Genomic DNA, 25,360 nt, shown 5'->3' on the forward strand with positions numbered 1-25,360 from the left:
ACGGCGACGATGACCCCTATGCCGCTGTTCTGCTTTCCAAAGCAAAAACAGAGCGGTAACTCTCTCGAGGAATGCTTGATCAATATCAGCCATTTACAACACAAACAGACAACCGCCTAGCACTTGCCCCGCCCACAAGAAGCGGATTTCGCTCTGGACGCGCGAATGGATTCAAAATGTTCAAGCGTCCAACTACATGCGGTAGACGCGAATTTGACACGCTATTCGCGTTTGGTGTGAACGCACAGTCACAGTGAATAATTCTACATCACTCTTGTCAACGTAGTCCCCACCAAAAACATACCTTGACTTTATCTAGTGTTTTTTGGGGGGGAGGGGACAGTAGGGGTGCCACTCTACGCTATTTATCATGATGTAGGCCTACTTTAAACATAAACAACGTTAGAAATATATCAGTTTGTTCATAATTAGTGATGTTGTACAATGAGGACGTTGTCATTTGTGTCCCAATCTGTAATGAGCCAGCGTCTTTACTGCCCTTACCAGTGCCCGAATTTGTGATCACGGAACACTGATTCACGACATAGGGAGCTTATTGAGAATCAGAGGCGGACAGAGTACACAGCTTCATTACTTGAGTAAAAGTACAGATACCCCTTGCTAAATTTTACTCAAGTACAAGTAAAAGTACTACAGTCAGATGTCTACTTAAGTAAAAGTAATGAAGTACTTGTTTTTAAAAGTACTTGAGTATCAAAAGTACAAGAGTACATTTTCTAAATATTGCATTACTACTGCCACAGTGCTTACATTGGTAAACACAGCAAACACTTGAAGCGAAAACTATCATTAAATTGTTCCGAAAATTGAAATAGTCTGGCGAGGTGGGGCCACGGGTTGGCACATTCCCAGGATGGACCAAATCTGACCATGGAGTTGACTTTGGCGGAAAGCTGAAGGTGATTGCTGATAGGCTGTCCCGATCAGTGGCGCCTGCACAATCCAATCACATTTGAGAGGGAAACAACAAATTGAGAGTGTCCGAGATTTTTCTTTTTTCCTTGTTTTTTTTTTTAGAAGAAGAAGTAACGGGTACTCACGGTTATGGATAGAAATGTAGTGGAGTAAAGAGTACAATATTTGCCTCTCAAATGTACTTGAGTAAAGTCATGAGTACTCCCCAAAAATGATACTCGAGTAAAGTACAGATCCCTCAAAATTATACTTAGGTACTGTACTCAAGTAAATGTACTCCGTTACTGTCCGGCTCTGTTGAGAATAAGCTCTTATATATATATTATATCTCAATAATAACTATACGTTTTAGAATATATAAAAAAAAAAAAAAAAACTATGTTTACAATCTACACTTTTAAAATATGTGTTAAATATGATAAATGTTTTGCTATTGCTTTTCTCTGTCTGTGTCAGACACAGTTTCTCATCATGGTTTAGGCCTATTGTTTCTGTAGTAGAATAGAGACTTTACAGCAGCAGGACAGGAAGAAGCTCTTCGCCTATACACACATGCTCTAAATAGCCATTCTCTCTCACAAACAAGTTGGTCCACCAACAGATCAAACCGCATCTCTGAAGAACACCAACCGCAGCATTTTTCGGTTTGACTCAGAAGATAAACATCAGTAAACGTATGTGAGATCAGACACGGTTTTAACTTTTTCCATGCACTGAAAATGAAAGCTGAATAAATATACACAGCCATTTTAAAATTAGACTTACACTCCATTTCACTGTACCATGTTCATCATATATTTTCATCCAATATTCACACAATATTCTTCTACTTTTAAATATTTAACACCGTCAATGTTACATTTTTAAAGATGATCAAAATGATAAAAAAAAATGTTTTCCACTATTAAAAACATCTTTTTTTTTTATATATATTTTTTACATTTTTACATCTAGTCTTATTATAAGACTGCATGTAACCATATATAACATGCGTCAGAGCAGTTGTGCATGTGCACTATAGGAGGGTCACTCTCTGTTAGGGGAGGATTCACACACATGATTAACAGTTCTGTTACGCTTGCTTTAATCAGTTTGAGTTTTCACTGAACAACTGAAAATGTTTCACACGCTTGTTTTGTTCTGTTTGTATTTCTGCCGTCTCATTGGTAAGTTATTAATATATTTGTGTGATGTCATTTATTAGCATTTCAGTTACAATTAATTTATCATGTAACTTTACATTTATTTTGCTACAGAAGATAATTTTAAAACACTGTAGATTTCAATTATATTGATTCACACATGTCTGACTGTTGATGTGTCACCTTCCATTTTGTCTAGCATCCCTGCTGCTGTTCTTCAATTCATATTTAAAGGTTAAAAACCTGATTTCAGGCTTTTTAAGAGCATACATCAGTGACAAAACCTCTTCATGTTCTCCAGGTGTGTTTGGTGATTCAGTGTCAGTGATGGAGGGAGATTCTGTTACTCTAAACACTGTTACTGAAATACATGAAGATGAAGACATACTGTGGAAATATGGAGCTGAAAACTCTCTCATAGCTGAAATCAGTAAAGCTGCTGGGATCTTCTCCACATATGATGATGTTCCTAATGGGAGATTCAGAGACAGACTGAAGCTGGACGATCAAACTGGATCTCTGACCATCACAAACACCAGAACTGAACATACTGGAGATTATCAACTACTGATAAGTGGAGCGAAACGATCATCAAAAACATTCAGTGTTTCTGTCTATGGTGAGTAGAGACATTATCCTGCCCTTTGTATTTTGTTAGCTATTTACATATTGAAATGTTTGATAATTTTATAGTTTGAGAAGACAGACACACTCCCTGCTAGTCATCACACTAAACACATTAAACTGAAAATAAGATTGTTGTTTAGATTCATCCATATTTCTCTTTATTCTCTCATGTTTTCCAGCTCATCTGCCCACTCCTATCATTACCAGAAACTGTTCTTCATCATCATCATCATCATGTTCATTGGTGTGTTCATCAGTGTTGAATGTGTGTGATGCGACTCTCTCCTGGTACAAAGGAATCAGTGTATTGTCCAGCATCAGTGTGTGTGATCTCAGCATCAGTCTCTCTCTACCTCTGGAGGTGGAATATCAGGATAAAAACACCTACAGCTGTGTGCTGAACAATCCCATCAGCAACCAGACCACACATCTGGACATCAACACACTCTGTCACACATGTGCAGGTACCACAGCACTGATGATATATGTGTGTATTCACTGACCTGATCTCTGTCTTCTGTTGTAGATCAGACTGATGCATTCACTTCTTTCTTTATCATTACAGCACCGGACACACAGTCTTCTTCACACTCTCCACTGTCTCTGATAGTGTTGATCTCTGCTGCTGCTGGATCTCTGTTTATTGTTGCTGCCGTTGGGATCTTCTGGATCTGTAAGAAATGTAGAAAAATTGACAGTGGAGGCAAGTATTACAAAGAAGTATTGTAATAAATACTGTTTTTTTAAATTTGCTCTAAATGTTTTTGATCGATTGATAGCACTATCATTTAATCAATTATTGTCTCACAATTATTCTCATAATTCCTTTTCATAAATTATCAAAGTAAATTTTTTTATTAAAAACACTGGAAATGCAAAAAACAGAAATGAAAATCTCCATGTTTTCAGTAATAAAAATGCTTTCTACATTTTATAAAAATAATCTTACATGTGTCTTACATTAGAAACTGCTAATACTCAAATTAAAATCTCTATGAATGATGACTTGATAAATTTCACCATGCAAAAACTGAAAATGACTTTGCTCTTGTTAAACATCCTGCCTGGGTTTGATTTATAAATTAAAGAATGTTTCTCTAAATTTAATGGTAAACACAAATTCTGTTCTGAATGTTTTGTGTGAGAAAAAGTTATAGGCCTAATGTTAAATGGTTGATGCCATTAATTAATTAATTAATTAAATGCCTGACAATTAATTAATTAAATGTGTGCATTAATGTTTTAACTTTGACAGCCCTAATAATATGTTGTAAAGAAAAGATCAAGTTGAGTTTTTTTGTTTTAATGAATCTATTGTTGTTGAAACAGTTGAGACTCGTGAAGACGAGATCACTTACGCTGATCCAGTGTTCTACAAAAGAAACGCACATAAAACGGTAAGACAATTGTATAATGTTACACATAAAAATACACGTCACAGATTACATTTAAGCAAGCAGTCATTTGAACTTGACTACGTTTTAGCAACTGAGAAACACTGCCGGATCTCCAATTTTTTAACTAATTTGTTAAATTGATTTTAAAGTAATTACATTGAGGAAAATAAACATATTTACAGTTTGTACAACAAGACTATAACGAGTCCTTTTGAACAAATAAGGTTTTGTTTCATTAAAATAAAAGTTCTTGTGTCAGATAACTACTAGCTAGAAATTATATGCTAAATATAATTTCATTTATTATTATTATTTATTATTATTATTATTATGCTATCATATAGCCACCCACAACCTATTTTGAACTAAAAATAAAGAAATTAAAAGGCGTTTCCTCAAGCTGGGTTATGTTAGCTTTGCCATAGGAGGGATTTGTCTTTTCTTTTTTTCATATAACAGTGCAGATCACATTACATCTCAATCAATCTTCAGAAATAACCTGCCACTTTTTCTATTATTATCATATATTTTGTTATGCATTGTTTTTGTTTTGTTTGTTTTTTTTATTACAGAATGTAAAAAGGGAGGATCACACGGATTATGCCCCTCTCAACATGAGCAGATGATCAAACTAAATTATTTTTTATAATTTACAAGTACTAGACAGCTGTTTGATCACTTTCACTGCAAACCTCCTTTCATGTTTCATCTTAAAGTACAGAGCCCCTAAAGGGACATTTAAAAAAACACAAGTATTGCATTCCCCAGAGAAACATTGCATTCTCTCGCAAAACTATAATTTGTTTTAAAAACTGTATTTTTCCTTTCATCACCTTGTCTCTTTATGGGCTCTGTAATAAAGAGACTATGGGTATCAATCTCATAAAAAAAGTACAAAACATAAATGTAAAATAGTGGAGACCCTGCTTTATTCATTTATTTACATCTAAACCGATATTGTTTGATCTGTTAGACAAATAGCCTGTGCGTGAGAATGTGTCTGCTGCTGGAGGTTTGTGTTTGATGTCAGTTTTTGAGTGTGTTCGAGTGTGTCAGTAGTGTGTTTGAGTAAAGAGTGTGGTTGAAGGGCTTTTTCCATTCCTGCTCACATGAAACCGTTTGACTTCTGCTCTATAGTATTTCTTTTTACTACAAAATTCTGAACTTGTGTGCAAAAAAAGGTATTAAATCAAACACTGATATTACTATGAAATATGAAAATATCTTATACTTTGCGTGCATATGCAACATGACCATATACATGCATGCAGTGATCGTGCAGACAAGCTCTGCTAGTTTCAGTAGTTATTTCCAGCTATAGGAAGCGAGGCAGAAGTTATTTCTAAGAAGAACTACTTTTGAATCTCACATCTTTTTTTAAAATAAAGGTCATGTCCTTTTTTTTTTTCTTTTTTTTTCAATGTCTGGGAATTATTTAAGAATAAATTCACTGTGCGATGTCCTGTTTTAATATGTATAGTAGCATGCCCATGTTCGATGGATGTTGTAATTTTGTTGTGGTTGTGTGAAGAAAATAACTAAAAGTAGAAAATTATGGCAAAACAGTGCACAGCAGTGCTGCTGTCCAAAAGAAAAACATAAATCATCAAAATGTAGGTATTAAATATTCTTTAAATTTCTTATCTCTTCAGATGACTTTGCTCATTCAGAAAAAAAGTGTGAAAATTCAAATCAATTTGAATAAAAAAATATTTCCAGTATTGGCATTGTTAGTGTTCTCTTTTGAATAGGGACTTGCACTGCGTCCTAGGAATGCCTTTGGGCAATGCTTCCAGCGTGACTGATGTCTGAAGCACGTGTCTAAATGCGACAATAACACTGACCGGCGATAGCCTATGATGTCACCGGTGCGACCAGAGTATTCAAAGGGTGCTTCTCAATATCCCTCCTCGTTTCCTCACTCCTCTGTCCTCCATCCTATGACCCGGAAACCGATCGAGCTCACCCATCTTGAAGGACATCTCAATTCTCTAATTGCACCACAAGGAGGCGAATATCGAGGAGTGAGGATCGAGGAGTGAGGAGGCTTCTTGAGGAGACATGGGGTGCTTGTCACAGTTGTCAGTTCTTTTTTGTGCATCCTCGTTTCCTTTCCTTGCTTCCTTTATTCGCGTCTCAGCTCCACCCCCATGTAGGATATGAGGGAAGAGGACAGATGAATCAAAGGAAAGCTTATTTATACATTGTAATACTTGATCACTCAAGATACACCCGTGGGTAGTGATGGCAAAATGAAGCTTCCTGAACCACTGAGACCTCGCAACCCATTGCTTCACCCAAAGGTTCATTACTCGAAGCTTCATTCAGCATTGCTCACTAGTGACACCTAGCTACTGTGCAAAGAAATAGCAGACAAATTAATTCATTCTGAACCAGTGCCCCCCTCCCCCAATTTTATAAAAAATATATTTTTTTTATAAAAAGTGTATATTTTATAAAAATATTTGTATAAATAAAATTATTTATTTATTTATTTTGTACTCACTGTTAATGTCTGTGACCTTTCATTTGCAATAATAAAAAGACATGAGCAGACATTTGTCCATTACCTGTGTATAATATAAAATATGTATCTTTCTCTGTCTGAATTTACTTGTGCAGTCACACACACAGTTAATTAATTAATTATAATAATTATAATAATAATTCATTACATTTATATAGCGCTTTTCTCAGCACTCAAAAGCGCTTTACATAGAAGGGGGAATCTCCTCAACCACCACCAATGTGCAGCATCCACTTGGATGATGCGACGGCAGCCATATTGCGCCAGAACGCCCACCACACACCAGCTTACTGGTGGAGAGGAGACAGTGATGAAGCCAACCAGTATATGAGGATGATTAGGAGGCCATGATGGACAGAGGCCACTGGGCAAATTTGGCCAGGATGCCGGGGTTACAACCCTACTCTTTCGAAAGACATCCTGGGATTTTTAATGACCACAGAGAGTCAGGACCTCGGTTTTACGTCTCATCCGAAGGACGGATTATTCATAAATTGTTCGGATAGTGACAGTATGAAGAACAGCAGTGACACTGTGTTGAGTGCAGTGCTTATGTTGGAGGGAGTGTAATAAAGTAAACTGCAACAGAATAGTCTGGAAGGAAGGATTACAATAGATTTTTATTGAGAAACAAAATTATTTCAAGTGTGTTGGGGTTTAGACGATTCCTCTTCTCGGACAAAATCTCTCCAGCCTTGGAAAAGATCCTTTCACAAGGAACAGAGGATGCAGGGGAACATAAAAATGCCAGTGCCAGCTGGTATAAATGAGGATACTGATGCTTCTGTTGAGCCCAGACAGGGGAGGATTCCCTCTTTCTTGCTGTCTCCATTACCAGGAAAAAGGAAGAGGTCACATAAAGCAAACAAATCCAAAAGGGCAATCCAAATCAAAAAGCAGTCCAGTCCAGATCCAAAAATCCAAAGCAATCCAAATAATCTTATCTAATTAATATAACAAGACTATAATATAGCTACTATAATTAATAATAACAATATACTATAACTATTCTAACCTGATAATGTAATAATATACAGCCCTAACACATATATGACACAATAACGACAATGACAATGATAGTTATCTAACTATCTAACTCTCTGACTCTCTGACACTACTACAACTGCTTCTACTACTCCTGATAACACCCACAAGGTGGCGCGAGTTTCGAACCGCCTTTTATCCGGAAGCGACACTCAGACCGAACCGATGACGTATCCACACAAACCGAGGCCTCGTTTGTCATTAGTCACGTGATTTTCATGTTAACAACACAAGCCTCGAATCGCAGCTTCATCTGGCACGCCCATTTTTTCTCGACACAAGCTCCGACGCCTCGGTTCATATGTCACATCACTAGTTTGTGCCTCAGTCTCAGAGACAACACTTGAGGACACATGACTTGTGCATTATGTGTTAGGGTAAGGAGTACGCATTCAGTTCTCCAGGGAACTCAAGGTAGCCTTTGCTCTCACCTGAGGGATAGTAGTTTGTTTACAAGGGCACATTTGGCTCTCAAGTGATAGAGTCTGGTGTTTGAATGCTTGGTTTGTTGCTGGAGTCTCAGTTGAGCATTTTTGATGGTGAGGCTAGCACCTTTGACTAGCCCCCTTATACTTTCTTGTGAACTGCCAAACAAAGAAGGCTTGGAGCTCTTATGATCTCCTAGAGGCAGCGGTCTGTTCACCTTAGGCGAACCCCTCCTGTTGTACGTCACCTCTGAGAGTGTTGGAGCCTAGAGACCAAATCATATTACAGGTTTTACAATGGTTGTAGTTAGCCTTAACTGGTAGCTCCCATTGGCATAGGATGAGCATGGGGAATGCTATGGACACACTTAATGCCTAGCTGAAACATTCTAAGACTGAACTGAACACACTGAACACTGAACACACATCGTTTCATACATCGACTGAACGCAACTGTCTCTGACTCTGCTTGTTTCGGCACGATCATTCGTAAGTATCAAATTACATTCATAATCGGCCTAACAGTCATTAAGTGTGTCCCTGGCTTAAGATGGAGAGTTGTTAGGGTTCCTCTCGCTCCAGAGAGTTGTCCTGCTGAGGCCTCCATCCCCAGATCTCCTTCTGGATAGCAGTATGGAGTTGTCAGGCTCTTTGTGAGCCTCCTTGGTAAGCAGTCTTTTGTGTAGAACATAGTCAGGCCTCTTCTCATTTTAGAGAGTCATCTTGCTGAGACCTCCATTTATAGAGCTCCTCTCAGATACTATCAGGTTGTTGGCTCTCTGCAAACCTCCTTGATGATATTTTTTAGAGTGTTGCTAGGTCTCCTATCATCGGAGAGTGGTTTTCCTGAGACCTCCACTCGTCAGGGGTATAGTGTCTCCTGAGGATATTTTCCTTATCCTTGGCCAAATTCCCTTGAAGGTATTTGGACGAATACCAGGCCCGGATCTCTGCACGCAGGGTATGTAGCCGAGGTTTCTGGCCCTAGGGAACTGTCACGACAGCCGATGGTATGCACCAGTACTATCAATAAACAAAACAATACATATCTCACAGTAGAGCAGCCAAAAGCCCAATAATAAAAACTTGGTAAATCAATGACATATCACTGAATTTCATATTTGAGTCTAAATGATCCTTGAGCTGTCTGAATCATTCAGACTGAATCACAAACCAATTCATACTGACCAAACCCATTTTACCAAAGAACAGACTCAATTGAGTGATTCATTAACAAAGTGGACATTATGGGATTTCCAACTTCTACAAAGAAATATATTGAGGAGTAAAAAAGGCACGGACAAGACAGAGCAGATTACTTCTGGTGTGAAACAAAGTCTCAGCTTACACATTTTGTGTTGACAATGGACAGCTGCAAAGCTACCATGTTTTTTAAATAATATCCCACATCAAAATTTGCACCTAATACTTCTGTATTGTAAACATACCCTGCATTTTTAACCCAAAGATTTTCCCATTTCATAGATTAGATCAGGGTCGGAAATAAGGGGGCTTAGGTAAGGGGGTAAAAAATGCCCCTGCACAATTAAACTAATTCTGGCTGATTAAATGAAATGTGGAAATTAAATTAAAAGTGTCAATTGCAGCATCACATTTAGATCCTCTCAGGTTTCATCAGATTTCTTTTTACATTATGCATTGAGCATTATAATGGATAATTTACATGCATGGGTCTAGTCTTTGCATCTGTTTGTTTGAAGCTTGAATCAGGTCTCCTATGTTTGAGTAGAATTGGCTTGGTGGGGCTGTCACAAAAACCAGGGTCCTAGAACACGGTAGTGTCTGATATCACACTAATAATCCTTATAATTTTAAATGTTTTCCAGCTGTTTCCCATGCCAGTTAATTATTTGTTTGTTTGTTTGCAGGAACAGCATCCCACACAGTGTGCCCCAATTATACATTGGGTGTGAAGATGGGCTCACAGTATACCCATCTTCTGATGGCTATTTTCAGCAGTATGTTAACACTGTCACAAAGCTCAAATCGTCCAAACTGGTTTCTTGTCTTGAACTTGACAATGAGTTAATTACTCAATTGGCCTCCACAGTCACTAGGGGGTATTCCAGAAAGCAAGGTTAACTTACTTGATTAACCCAAACCTTGCATCCTCGAGGTATAGCCTAGGTTTCAAAACCGCAGTCTGGAGTAAGTTCCTTCACCCAGACCCAGAGTATGAAACTCAGAGTTAACGATGACCACACAAATACTTTCTCAACAGAATTTCAAATTTAGGAGTCACCATGGAAACGGATGCTAAGACGCTTTCTTCATTTACCGATATATTTTAGTGCATATCACCATCTACTGAGCGGGTTTTCATTTTTTTTTATCTTATCTTTTATTTTTTCATTAATCAGTTTTTTTATTTCTGTGTTTGTTTGATGCTAAATAAAACCTAAAACCTGTGCTTTCAAAGATAATATGGCTGTAAAGGTTTATTTTTTTTATGTTTATCCATTTTACTTCCACGTTTGGTTTCCCATACTCAGAATTTATGCTCTGCATTTCACCCATCCAAGTGATTTACTTCATTAATTCTTAAATCATGTATCTTTGAGATTTTGTTATAGACTTTTCCCTAGACTTGTTGGTTATTATTTGTGGTTATTGTTATATTTGTTAAAGAAAATATAACAACTTTATTCATTAAACGCTGGTGTATGATCCATCTTTTATTTTGCGGTTTGAAATGAGCTGGCCTTAACACACGTTACTAACAAGGTGTACATAATAAAGTGCCTGGTGGTGAGTAGATGTTTACTATGAATAATGTATTACGCCATCTTGTGTCCTAAGTAGGAATTCACAGTTTAAAAACACCAGTTATGAGTGAAAAATGTTTTTAATGGAATTTAACCCATGAACAAACAAATATCTTTCCAATTAATTTCCATATTTTAGAAAGAAAATGGTGTTTATAAAGGAAGAACTTCGAGGCCCTTTTTTAATGCTGACTGATGCAAAGTTGTGTACAAATATTTACAAATAGTTTGATCTAATTTTTGTCTTTCCACACAAAATAAAACATCTTTATATACACAGATAATTTACCACATTTGAATATCTAACAAAAATAAACTGAACCAGTGATTGTAAAAAGGAAACACTCATGTCCAGTTTATTGATATACATCATGGTAAGATTCATGATACAGGATTTTGTGAGGGTTTGGCAAATGACAGTATTTTAGCTTTGAAATGACAAAATATTAACATGACAAAAATAGATGACAATACATTAGACACTTCTAAATTCTATTTAAGCTATTTACATTAAGAACAAAATATTAATAAAAAAAAAAAAAATTGGACAAACATTGCTTGAAAGGTCTAGCTAAAGCATTAGAATCTGAAGACCACAATACAGTACATGATATGTACTGTAGTAAGTGCAAGATGTCAATCCAAAAATGATAGGCACCTACAGTATCGGTGCAAACTCCATTCAGCACCTGCATGTCATTTGATTGACAGCTGCTTTCAAATTCGCAACTGTGCATTTGTGAAAAGTGCTTGTGTCTTACAGTACAAGGCCATATGTGACTACTAGTAGACAAATACACTTCTTGATGATAATAGCTGTCTTGGAAGGGTAAAACAATCAGTTACAAGAGGACGAACACAGACGGGGCAAAATAACCAATGTTAAACAAGATCAGTAAAAAAAAAAAAAAAAAAAAATCACAGGTCTCACTGTTCCTGTCTGGATCTCTTTAGCAGCATTAATAAACCTCTACACACTGTGAAACAGGGGGAAGTGTTTGACGTTTTCCAGACAAGGCTTAAACCAAATCCCAGACTAAAACGCATGTTTGAGCTGTTTGAACTGAAAGCAACTTGCACTGAAATATCTTAAAAATAGTCAGTGCCATTGTTTCGTCTCAAGATGCACACCAGTAATTTTTCTTTAAGGCATGTTTATAAAAGCTACTTAAATGTCCTAATTGAACTAAGGGCTAACCCTGGTTTAATCTAAACCCTGTCTGTGAAACTAGGCCTTTCTATTCTATTGCTGGTTAAGTGTCACTTTGGTTCATACTTTAAAGCTTGTTTACTGCTTAACTGCCTTTTTTGAAAATAGTAAGGCTATGTAAAAAAGTTAAAGGTTCAGGGGAACAAGGAGGCAGGAACTTCACTGTTCTTCACTGTCATTGCTCCTCCTATCAATCCAGAGCGCATATCGACTGCAAAGGGGGTGCTCGCGAACACCCTTCTGAAACCTAAAATGACAAATGGGACACCCTACAGTCTCATGGACTTTACGGACACGGCAGCCGGTCCACAAGACAGAAAGTGCATATGAAGTGTGCCATTTGGGACTCTTTTTGGGACTCTCGAGACTCTTGGCCCCGCCCTGCTTGCCATAGGCTTAACCGTTTCATCCTCTTCTTCTCTCATTATCCATCTTCTCTTTAGTGTCCCATTAAATAAATGTACCAAAATAATAATGTTACTGTGATGTTTCATTGGCAGTCTCATTCTGATTACAGCATGTCCCATTAGCAGGATCCTCATTCTGACAAACGATTGAGTATTTTACATAATTCGCCTGTAAAAGAAAACAGATTCACAGAAGGTAAAATAAATAAACAGGATTGATGATTCAGTCACACAAACAGAAAAAAAATTTGACTTGGAATTGTGTTTGAGGAATCTGGGGTGGTTTCCTTTTCCTGAATATTTGACATAATACAGTACTACAGTAGTACAACATTTGAATCTCAATGCCTGATTCTTTTTGATTAAAATAATATGAAACTACTCATGGAGAATGTGGGTTCCCCTGTGTGTGTGTGTGTGTGTGTGTGTGTGTGTATTAATTATTTGATCACATATATTATATATTCATGCCACTGCTTTTCAATCTAAAGTAAAACTATTTCTATGTACTGATTTTTAATTAAACTACATAAAACTGTTCAGATCTGTAAGTGCTGTGTGTCTGTTTGCATGCGAGTTTTCGTGTGTTTTATTTTACCTCATTATTATGATTTGGCTCTGTCCTGGTCCTGGTGCCTGTTAGAACAATAATGACAAACTCAATTCCAATCAGAATGAAAATACATATTTTCACAAACGTTCACACACAAACTCATATTTGCATCTTGTTAAATCAGCTGTATGTAATACTAACCTTCTCTTGTTGCTGGACTCCTGCGATTCTTTCGACTCTTGCGATAGTAGGCTAAATCATCGCAGCAGCAACAACAACAACAACCAGAGCTACTATTCCTGCACGAGCAGCTGGATTTCGACCTAAAGCAGTAACAATAAAAAGATAGACATCAATTTTACTGATGTTTTTGACCGACATTTACACCTTTCTGTTTTGTTCATCAGTTGTGTGGTTCTGATTTAACTGATAAATGGTGGGTTTTAGAGAAACGGGAACTAAAATGACATCAAAGCACGTTGAGCTCAACAGGAAACATCGATGCTCGCAGGAAAACTGATTTTGTGCATTGTGCAGGTTTATAACATTCATCATAATGTTGGTCAAAACTGTCCACAATGAAAGGCACTTTATTTAGAATGCACTGACAGACTAAATGACACTCACCAGTCACAGTAACACTGAAGCTCCTAATCCTCCTAATACTGAAGCTGTCGCTGCTGCTGCTGATCTCTAGTGTATAATCTCCAGAGTCTGTGGTTCTGGTGTTTGTGATAGTCAGAGATCCAGTCTGATGATCCAGCTTCAGTCTGTCTCTGAATTTCTCATCACATTGTTCATCTTCACAGATCTTACTCGCATCTCTAGTGATTTCAGCGATGAGAATCTCATTAAAATACCACGTCATCAAACCATTTGTGTTTTTCATTACACCAGAATCTAAAGCGACAGATTCTCCCTCCTTCACAGACTTTCTCTTTTCATCTCGTTCAGCAGCAGAAACACCTGAAAAACAAACCAACAGATGATTGGAGGATATATTTGCTGAAAACAACAAACTATACATTTTAAAAGTCTGTGGATTTGAAAATTATTTTATTTTATTTTATATGATGAACTGATTTAATTTAGGCTTTTAACCAAATATAATCATTAAGAAACACTCATACACACACAGTACAGTGAACAGAGGCTCAAACAGGTTTGTAAAGGCATGCATTGATTATGTTTTTTGCTCATTTTCTGTATTTATACCATGGTCTGTCTGAATACACAATTCTGATTGGCTGGTGCCCAAAACAGCGAATACACAGATAGTTCCAGTCAGTTCAATCACCGTTAATGTGCTGCCTTTATTGAAACCACACCATAGACTACAAAAAAAAAAACATGGACAGCGCATCTTTCCACGGTAGAAAAATGAAGACAAAACATCCCAGTAACGATCAGTTACTGGGATGTTTTGTCTTCATTTTTAGAGCCTGAGTCTGTGAAATAATGATTCTGATGTAGCCTGGAAATCCAGACCCAAACCGTAAATGTTAATGGTATTGTAATGAAAATGTCTGCTAAACTTTGAGAGACTAAAGTGTTTATTATATATCCATCTCCTTTGAAGCCGTTAGCTAACGTTTAGTGGGGTCATTAGCATATTATGCAGGTTTAGACATCAGTGATAACCATTTAATTTGCTTATGATGTTATGCAGAGTGTGTGTGTGTGTGTGATTCATGGTTACTGTCACATGCAGAACACAGTGTTTTATTGGTTTGCACTTCTGATAGGTTGTTTACACTAAATTAGGTCTTTATTTGGTCATTTTATATATTTTATATTTTCCTCTCTAAATTGAGATCGTCAGCTGTACCAAAATTAATTCATAGTTAATTAAGGTCTCTCATTTAGTTCATATTGCACTTTAAAATGAGATTGTTGTAATTAAAACAATTCATAAAAGCATATAGGTCATACTTTGCATTCTGTACAATTTGCAGTCAGATGTCTAGTGTTGATTTGTTTTCTTTGTATTTATTCAGCTCTAACGGTGTTTTGGAAATTAAATTCTTTATAAACAGTTCATGAGAGTAAATTGCATCTGTTCAGCCGGGAATACTACAAAATCGCTTTAACTGGGAAAAAACACGCAAAATTGTGTCAAAATTCCGGTCTTGGTTAGTATGCTCGTAAAAACAGTCGGTTATGTCTTAAATAAGCATAAAACGCATGTGACGGTATGACAGACAGACAGTATAATGAAAACAGTAACGGAGCCGTGCACTTGCTATTAAAGTGAACGCAGCCATGTGTGTGTGTCAATGTTGTTATCAAAACAACAAAAGATAGCTTTAATTGTAAGGAATCAGGATTACTAGCCTATGTATTTAATTTAGTCAGGACTAAAAGACAATCCAGTGCTATTTTACATTTTATTCAGTTTCTGTAGTATTTCTGAATACTAGTGTTAGACCTGTTTCTCTTTATTTGTATCTTTATTCTATTCTATTTTATTTATTTGTGCTACTTTTTTTCTATTTAATTCAAAGATTGAAATCAAGCTTCCTTGTGTTGTGTAAACTCGTAACATCAAAATTACCCCATTGGAAAAACACAATGAGTAGGCGAACATTTAGGTGAGATAAATGTAATAAAAAAATCTTAAAAATGCCCCGCTGCTTCAATGTATATCTAATGATTGATTATAATCAAGGTAATCAATTTTTTTTTTTTCTCCTTCTAAATATCAAATGAGTTGAATGACTTCTCTAGGCCTATGCGATTTTTCTTCGTTTTAAAAGTTACCAGTGTGATTACTGAAATGTTCTTTTCATGTATTATCTAATATCTGTATTTGATATCTGAGAGGTGACTGAGGGTCTGACCCATGCCAGGAATGCAGTAACAGTGCCTGCACATTTATCCTGGCTTCCAGAGATGAAATATGGACTTGTTTTGTTTGAGAAAGGTCTTCAACAAGTGTTAAAACATATGAAGAGTTCAGAGTTAAGCCTCTAAGTGCCATCTGAAATTTTCTTCTAAAATGATCATTTTTATCAAGCTCGTATATTTAAGTTCAGTAATTTCACTTAAATGACAATTAATAGGTCATTTTCAATGCCATTTAAGTGAAATTACTGAACTTAAATATACGAGCTTGATAAAAATGATCATTCTAGAAGAAAATTTCAGATGGCACTTAGAGGCTTTTGCATCTGAACTCTTCATATATCTGTTCTTCTAGCTCACCATGACGAATATAGGTCACAGGGGTCATTGGAACCAATAGTTTAAAGGGATAGTTCGGCCAAAAATGATATTAAAGGGTTAGTTCACCCAAAAATGAAAATTCTGTCAGTAATTACTCACCCTCATGTTGTTCCAACCGCGTAAGACCTTCGTTCATCTTCGGAACACAATTTAAGATATTTTTGATGAAATCTGAGTGCTGGATCACTTCTCCATAGGCTGCTTGGTGGCCCAAACTTGCTGGCCCAGAAAAGTTATTAAAGAGATCGTTAATATAGTCCAAGTGACTACAGTGGCTCAATCCTAAGTATATAAAGCGATGAGAATACTTTTTGTGCACAAAAACAAACAAAAAGAACGACTTTATTCCACTATTCATTTCCTTCTCTCTGGGCCTCGTAGTGTTTTTGCGCTGCGCGTCTGTGTTATACGTCATCACGCATCACACACATGACCAGCGTCGGCCAATAGTGAGCCTACGTGGTGACGTGTAACACAGACGCGCTGCGCAAAAACATTACGAGGCCCAGAGAGAAGGAAATAAAGTCGTTATTTTTGTTTGTTTTTGCGCACAAAAAGTATTCTCGTCGCTTGATATACTTAAGATTGAGCCACTGTAGTCACTTGGACTATATTAACGATCTCTTTAATAACTTTTCTGGGCCAGCAAGTTTGGGCCACCTAGCAGCCTATGGAGAAGTGATCCAGCACTCAGATTTCATCAAAAATACCTTAATTTGTGTTCCGAAGATGAACGAAGGTCTTACGCGGTTGGAACAACATGAGGGTGAGTAATTACTGACAGAATTTTCATTTTTGGGTGAACTAACCCTTTAAACCCATGATTTACTCACCCTCAAGCCGTTCGAGATGCATATGTCAATCATTTTTCAGACAAACACATTTTCAGTTATTTTAGAAAATGTCTTAGATCTTTCAGTGGTTATAATGTGAAGTTATTGTCACAGTGTCTGGTTTATGTTCCTTGGGTCACCACTAGATGTCCTCCTTCCTCACGGTGTCCAGCACACTCTCGTACTACATTCCCCATGATTCTTGTCTTTTCATTGCACTCAGCTGTCCCTTATCACTCATCATTGCATACAGCTGTTTCTCGTCACATTGTTTGTACCTGTCTATTTATACCCTGTCTGTTCTGTGATTGTTGCGGATTCGTTGTTTAATGTCATTGCACCTCTGTGTTCCATGCCTGTTTGTTTCTTGTTTGTTGGACTGCTTTTGTATGGATTTTGACCATTGCCTGGACTAGTTTGTGAGTACGGATTACCCTAATAAATTACTTGCGATTGGATCTTACCTTTTCCCTGTGTGTGCGTCGTGACAGAACGAATCCGCCAATATAAAGATCCAGCAAGTACGGCGGAATTAGAGAATGGACTGACCAATATGTGGATACCGCGGAATGAGGTTTTTCCATCTGGAGGAGATTCAGGGTCTCATATTTCCCTGCTGGAGTATTTTTCCATGTGTGTGCGAAGGACCGCGGAGATTGTTGGGCCTCCAGAGGCGGTGGACTCGATGCCACCATCTTGCCGTCGTAGGCGGAGGAGAAGGAGGAAGCAGGCGTCCTCTGTTCCTCAAGACCTGGAGGTCGTTCCCGAACAGCCCGCTGTCTCCCTGGAGGTCGTCCCGGAGGCCTTCTCCTCGGAGCAGCCCGCTGTCGTCCCGGAGGCCGTCCCATCCGAGCAGGCCACTGTCATCCCGGTGGTCCCTGTCCCGGTGGTCCCTGTCCCGGTGGTCCCGAGGCTGGTGGTCTCAGTACCGGGGGTCCCAGTGCCGGTGGTCCCAGTTCCAGTGGTCCCGAGTCCGGTGGTCCCAGTTCCGGTGGTCCCAGTTCCGGTGATCCCGAGTCCGGTGGTCCCAGTTCTGGTGGTCCCAGTCTCGGAGGTCCCTGTGCAGTCTGAGATTGACAGAGCAGCTGAAACTCTGTTGGAGTACTTCGAGAGGTTATATCAAATCCTGGAGAGTGTCAAGACTGTTCACGTCACGCCTGCCGAGCCGGTGTCTTTGGACAAGATGGCCGTCGCCGAGTCTGTTCACGTCACGTCTGCCCAGCCAGAGACTGTTCACGTCACGTCTGCCCAGCCAGAGACTGATCACGTCACGTCTGCCGAGCCTGTGTCTTCGGACAAGATGGCCACCGCCGAGACTGTTCACATCACGTCTGCTCAGCCAGAGACTGATCACGTCACGTCTGCCGAGCCTGTGTCTTCGGACAAGATGGCCACCGCCAAGCCTGTTCACGTCACGCCTGCCGAGCCTGTGTCTTCAGACAAGATGGCAGCCGCTGAGAGTGTTCACGTCACGTCTGCCGAGCCTGTGTCTTCAGACAAGATGGCCGCCACCGAGAGTGTTCACGTCACGTCTGCCAAGTCTGTATCTTCAGACAAGATGGCCGCCGCCGAGAGTGTTCACGTCACGTCTGCCGAGCCTGTGTTCCCTGACAAGATGGCCGCCGTCGAGCCTGTGTCTGTTCTTGAACCTGAGCTGGTGGTGTCTGTGCCTGTGTCTGTTCCTGAGCCTGTGTCTGTTCCTGAGCCTGTGTCTTTTCCTGAGCCTGTGTCTGTCCCTGAGCTTGTGCCTGTGTCTGTTCTTGAGCCGGTGGTGTCTGTTCCTGAGCCGGAGCCAGTGTCTGTGTCTGTTCCAGTTCCTGAGCCGGAGCCAGTGTCTGTGTCTGTTCCAGTTCCTGAGCCGGAGCCAGTGTCGGTGTCTGTTCCAGTTCCTGAGCCGGAGCCAGTGTCTGTGTCTGTGTCTGTTCCAGTTCCTGAGCCGGAGCCAGTGTCTGTTCCTGACCCGGAGCCAGTGTCTGTTGCTGAGCCGGAGCCAGTGTCTGTTGCTGAGCCGGAGCCAGTGTCTGTTGCTGAGCCGGAGCCAGTGTCTGTTGCTGAGCCGGAGCCAGTGTCTGTTGCTGAGCCGGAGCCAGTGTCTGTTGCTGAGCCGGAGCCAGTGTCTGTTGCTGAGCCGGAGCCAGTGTCTGTTGCTGAGCCGGAGCCAGTGTCTGTTGCTGAGCCGGAGCCAGTGTCTGTTGCTGAGCCGGAGCCAGTGTCTGTTGCTGAGCCGGAGCCAGTGTCTGTTGCTGAGCCGGAGCCAGTGTCTGTTGCTGAGCCGGAGCCAGTGTCTGTTCCTGAGTCTGTGCTTGTGTCTGTTTCGGTGTCTGTTCCTGAGCCGGTGGTGTCTGTTCCTGAGCCTGAGCCGGGGGCGTCTGTTCCTGAGCCCTCAGTGACCGCGACACTGGCCATTATGGCCACAGCCATGTGGTGTGTGTGGGCTACGCACACACTTGGACCGGTGGTGTCTGTTCCTGGGCCGGTGGTGTCTGTTCCTGAGCCGGTGGTGCCAGTGCCTGAGCCGGTGGTGCCAGTGCCTGAGCCGGTGGTGCCAGTGCCTGAGTCGGTGGTGCCAGTTCCAGTGCCTGAGTCGGTGGTGCCAGTTCCAGTGCCTGAGTCGGTGGTGCCAGTTCCAGTGCCTGAGTCGGTGGTGCCAGTTCCAGTGCCTGAGTCGGTGGTGCCAGTTCCAGTGCCTGAGTCGGTGGTGCCAGTTCCAGTGCTGCCAGTTCCAGTGGTGCCAGTTCCAGTGGTGCCAGTTCCAGTGGTGCCAGTTCCAGTGGTGCCAGTTCCAGTGGTGCCAGTTCCAGTGGTGCCAGTTCCAGTGGTGCCAGTTCCAGTGGTGCCAGTTCCAGTGGTGCCAGTTCCAGTGCCTGAGTCGGTGGTGCCAGTTCCAGTGGTGCCAGTTCCAGTGCCTGAGTCGGTGGTGCCAGTTCCAGTGCCTGAGTCGGTGGTGCCAGTTCCAGTGGTGCCAGTTCCAGTGCCTGAGTCGGTGGTGCCAGTTCCAGTGCCTGAGTCGGTGGTGCCAGTTCCAGTGCCTGAGTCGGTGGTGCCAGTTCCAGTGCCTGAGCCGTTGGTGTCTGTTCCAGTTCCTGTGCCGTGGCCACCCGAGGGGTCTTCACCGCCGTGGCCGCCCGAGGGGTCTTCACCGCCGTGGCCGCCCGAGGGGTCTTCACCGCCGTGGCCGCCCGAGGGGTCTTCACCGCCGTGGCCGCCCGAGGGGTCTTCACCGCCGTGGCCGCCCGAGGGGTCTTCACCGCCTTGGCCGCCCGAGGGAAAGTCTCCGCCCTGGCCGCCCGAGGGAAAGTCTCCGCCCTGGCCGCCCGATGGACTGTTGTCTCCGCCCTGGCCGCCCGAGGGAGAGTCTCCGCCCTGGCCGCCCGATGGACTGTTGTCTCCGCCCTGGCCGCCCGAGGGAAAGTCTCCGCCCTGGCCGCCCGATGGACTGTTTGTTTCGCCCCGGCCACCGGATGGACTGTTTGCTTCGCCCTGTTCCCCTGATGTATTGTCTGTGTCACCCTGGCCCCCTTTGAGTCTGTTACCCCCTGTTTCTGTTTCCCTTCATGGACCTGGCCCCCCGTCCCTCCCCCTGATCCTCCACCGTGCCACCTCCCTCCTGAACTCTTGTTTTGTTCCGTGTCCTGTCTTGGAGTGTCTGGGAGCCACTCCGTAGAGGGGGGGTTATGTCACAGTGTCTGGTTTATGTTCCTTGGGTCACCACTAGATGTCCTCCTTCCTCACGGTGTCCAGCACACTCTCGTACTACATTCCCCATGATTCTTGTCTTTTCATTGCACTCAGCTGTCCCTTATCACTCATCATTGCATACAGCTGTTTCTCGTCACATTGTTTGTACCTGTCTATTTATACCCTGTCTGTTCTGTGATTGTTGCGGATTCGTTGTTTAATGTCATTGCACCTCTGTGTTCCATGCCTGTTTGTTTCTTGTTTGTTGGACTGCTTTTGTATGGATTTTGACCATTGCCTGGACTAGTTTGTGAGTACGGATTACCCTAATAAATTACTTGCGATTGGATCTTACCTTTTCCCTGTGTGTGCGTCGTGACAGTTATGGGGTCCAGCTCCTTCAAGTCCCAAAAATGTGCATGCATCCTTCACAAAAGTAATCCATCCTGTAGTAGTTTCTTTTAATAACCATTTATAACGTGCGTCGTGGCGAGTGGAAGGATGACACCAGGTAAGTTGTTTGCATTTTAACAGCAGCAGCTGCACTGACAACAGGCTACAACAACAACAACCACATCACATATATCAATCCCTCCGCCTCTAAGCGAGACTATTTAACCTTAGCATATGTGCACGGCACTATATACTACATCCTCCTTTCTTATAATAAACAAAAAAACTAAAGTTTATCTTTAGCAGAGAAGATGTAAAATGTAGCTTAGCTGCAACAATATTTCAATGAGTATCAATCAGGGATACATTAAACTTAAACTGAACATACCATTGCATATATACTGTTTCCTTTTTTTTTTCTTTTTTTTTAAACACAACATAAGCCCAATATTGTATGCACTTATTGGCTTAACACATAGTCTCTGAATCTAACTGGTGGCCTAAACTCGGCCACTTCTGGTTTGACCCATTTGTGGAGGAGGAGAAGGCTCCACACATGCAGTCTCATTAGCACCAGTAGGAGCATCCAGGGTGCTGTCTTGCTCATCATCAAGACTGTCCGGCTCAGTTTACACCTGAATGTTGCTGGGTGTCTTCCTCAGGTGTCTCCTGTTGCGCCTGTACTGCTGTCCAGATGATGTCACTATGTCATAGGACCGTGGTTCAGCGCGTGTCGCCTTGACAACAGCAGGACACCATCCTCGTTCAGTTTGCATGTGAACAGTCCCACCAGGCGGCAGCACCGGAAGTTTCTTTGTGCCTCTGTTGTAATAAGCACGTCTTCGCTGGAGGTCCTGAAGAGTAGAATGTGCATTAGTTGGTACTGCAGGTTGCAGCACTGTGCTTGAGCTGGGTAAAGTGCTTCTCAGGACCCTGCCCATAAGCAGTTGTGCTGGAGAATAGCCCATACCTGTGACAGGTGTGTTCCTGAGAGTTAGAAGTGCCAGAAATGGGTCAGTGTTGGTTTGTTTGGCCTTCTTTAACAGGTACTTAAAAGTCTTCACTGTTCTCTCGGCCAGGCCATTTGACTGCGCATAGCCTGGGCTGGAGTGAGTGAGCTTAATTCCCCATGCTGTGGCAAACTTTCTCATTTCTTGGCTTGCAAAGGGCACATGGTCGCACACAATCTCTTTAGGTATTCCCACTCTGGCAAATACCGATTTCATCTTGTTAATGACTGTGTGTGCTGTCTTGTCTCTTATGTTTAGTACTTCCGGGTATTTGGAGAAATAATCTACAACCAGAAGAAATGACTGACCACTGATTTCAAATATGTCAGCTCCTACTTTCAGCCAAGGAAGCTCTGGGATTTCATGAGAGATCATCGGCTCCCTCTGGTGGCGAGGTTGGAACTGCTGGCAAGTTGCACATTCCTCAACCATTTTTTCAATGTCTCTTGTCATACCTGGCCAATACCAGTGTACTCTGGCCAGAGCTTTGGTGCGCTGCATGCCTTGGTGTGCCACATGCAGCCTCTGTAACATGTCTGACCTCATTTTACTCGGTAGAATAATTCTGTCTCCTGCAAACATTATTCCTTCTCTTATTGACACTGAGTGCCTAATAGGCCAGTAATGTATCACCTTTTTGTCAACTTGTTTTCTGTGATGCGGCCAGCCCTGCCTGTGAATGTCCAGCAACGTTTGCAATATGACGTCGTTTTGTGTCTCAAACTTTAACTGTACCAGAGTCTCTGGGCTCAGGGCCTCTGTTGGCTCAAGAGCATAGATCACTTTTTCGTCAAAAATGTCACACTGACTCTGTTGCTCATGTGTAGTTGCTCGTGAGAGTGTGTCTGCGATCAGTAACTCTTTACCTGGTGTGTAGATTACATTCAGGTCGTAGCGTTGCAGCTGAAGTAGCATCCGCTGTAGTCTGGACGGAGCTGTTCCCAGTGGCTTTCTCAGGATCGTTTCCAAAGGTTTGTGGACTGCACATTAACCTTGACTCCATAGGCGTACTCGTGAAAGCGCTTCACTGAAAACACGATAGCCAGAAGCTCCTTCTCTATCTGTGCATACTTTTTCTCTGTGTCAGTTAGAGCTCTGGATGCATAGGCGATAGGATGTCCATCTTACATTAGACATGCGCCTAAACCGTCCTTAGATGCATCTGCTTGTATCACGACAGCTTTCTTTGGGTCAAAGAATTTGAGAACTGGGGCTGTTACAAGCGCATTTTTTAGACTCTTTACAGCTTCCTCATGTTCGTGTTGCAATGATTGAGCTTACCACACTTTCGGCACAAGACTCCAAATGCTGGGCAAAGCCTTGGTTGATGTGACTTTCCACATTTCCTGCACACTTGATCCTTTATTTTCCTGCTGTCACTCTGGACTTGTAGTTCTACCAGAAAGACTCAGGAGATAAAATGATATAACGAGTAAATTTATTAATAGCTCAGCAAGCATAGTCTTTGGCGTAGGCCCCGTCCTTAGCAAGCAATGCGAGGGTAACGGAATCTGCAAATCCCGCCTGAAGATGAAGGCAGGGGCGCAGCCGACCCCCTGGAGGCAAAGGAAGGGACCATCCTGGTGGTGGTGGGGAGGATGGAGGGAAAGGACCATCTTGGAGGTGGTTGGGGAGGATGGAGGTAATTGGCGCCGTCAGTATCTGCGAACTCAGACGGATGTAAGTACCATTCTTTTATACTGAGAGTGTTAACACATGATTGGTTAGAAGTGAGTTAATTCATGACGCGCTGATTGAGTCTTCCTGGCAGAACTTAACGCTAAGCTTACATTTTTCGTCCGTTTCCATTGTTGGTTGTCTTTACCTTTGGTCTTGTTCACTACATGTATTGCTCTTTCTTGTGTTGTAGTACTCATTGCTTGTATTTGTGCTTTGGCAGTCTCCGCTGCTCTGCAGATGTCGATCGCCCTCTCCAGCGTGAGATCTGACTCTCTTAACAGCCTTTCTTTGAGCCGTGGATCATTCAAACTGAACACAATCTTGTCTCTGATCATGTCATTTTCGGACGCATCAAATTCACAGTCCTTGCTTTTCTGTCTCAACTCAGTCACATATTTCTCAATGGTGACTGACTCTGACATGGGATGAGCCCAAAACTGATGTCTTTCAAACACTGTGTTTTTCTTTGGCTGGCAATATGCTTTAAATGCATATAAAATATCATCCACTGTTAGCTCTGCTTCATCCGCTTGTACAACGTCTAGTGTGTTGTATACCTCGTGGCGGTTCTAGGGGTGGGGGGGGTGGGGGGGGTGGGGGGGGTGGGGGGGCAGTGCCCCCGTGTCACCAAGCTTGGCCCCCCTAAATTTGGAATCGTAAAATCACACCAAACAACTGCGCATTTTATCAGTTGCGGCGCCTTCATCTATAGGCTACACTGCAGCACGACGTATATTCACATCAAATGTTAACGCAGAGGAACGGGACACTGCAGTTCACAAAAGTTCATTATTTGCATGTGCTTTAAAGCCTTGCCGGTTAAACATGTCATTCGCTGCTGATGCGCTGTTCAAATATGCGCTTTACTGAGCGCGTACACTCGACGCGCACATGCACTAAAATTAAGCCTGTTACTGGACTAAGTTATCTTTTGAGTCTTATCCCAGATAGCAATGAGTCGGCGGACCACCGTCGGCGCTCCGGCGGCAGTAGAAGCGGCAGAATGGCGACATCGCAAACACGTTGGACGGCGCACCGCCGGCGGCAGCCGCTTTTTAAAAGCGGCAGCCGCCTTCCTACCGCCTTCGTTCTGCGGCCGGCCCGCGGACCAACCGCCGTCCCGCCGCCGTTATATTTAAGGCGGCCCTTCCGCGGCCCGCTGGAGGCAAGCGCTATTTTCGAGCGATCTGCCGCCGCTTATTCTGGCTATATATATATATATAATATTTAATATTTATAGCATGCAGTTTATCAAGAATAATGATTGCTCAAACCAGACAAATATCCATTTGGCATTTTTATTCCACATTTCAAAGTACATTAACTGTCATTTAAACAAGATGTGTCAGATCACTGAAACATAACAGAAAAATAAATAAATAAATATACTAACATGCAGGTTTCTTATAAAATTTTGGTAAAAAAAACAAACAAACAAAAAACAGCCTTACAAGCAAATTACAACTCTTACAATAATTGTTCATATA

General features: G+C 41.6%; 2 protein-coding genes across 5 annotated transcripts in view; one reads left to right on the forward strand and one right to left on the reverse strand.

The window, feature by feature from the left end:
- Positions 1-25,360, forward strand: part of LOC309476224 (SLAM family member 5-like) — a 232,245-nt gene that overhangs the window by 150,310 nt on the left and 56,575 nt on the right. The gene's annotated exons all lie outside the window — the stretch shown is intronic.
- Positions 11,210-25,360, reverse strand: part of LOC309476062 (uncharacterized protein) — a 77,099-nt gene continuing 62,948 nt past the window's right edge. Inside the window, exons 4-7 of one of the 4 annotated variants that reach the window (XR_014197915.1) lie at positions 13,682-14,020; positions 13,256-13,377; positions 13,100-13,137; positions 11,210-12,670 (exon numbers count right to left, since the gene is read on the reverse strand). Coding sequence is in view for 1 of the 4 variants with exons in the window: in XM_082139210.1 (XP_081995336.1) it covers positions 13,307-13,377; positions 13,682-14,020 (410 nt within the window). In the remaining 3 variants the exon portion in view is untranslated. Of the gene's footprint in view, positions 13,378-13,681; positions 14,021-25,360 lie in introns of all 4 variants that reach the window. The other 3 variants (XR_014197914.1, XR_014197916.1, XM_082139210.1) reach the window with 3 other exon arrangements.

The sequence above is a fragment of the Leuciscus leuciscus genome (genome assembly GCF_965113295.1).
Source record: "Leuciscus leuciscus genome assembly, chromosome: 15".
Taxonomy (NCBI): domain Eukaryota; kingdom Metazoa; phylum Chordata; class Actinopteri; order Cypriniformes; family Leuciscidae; genus Leuciscus; species Leuciscus leuciscus.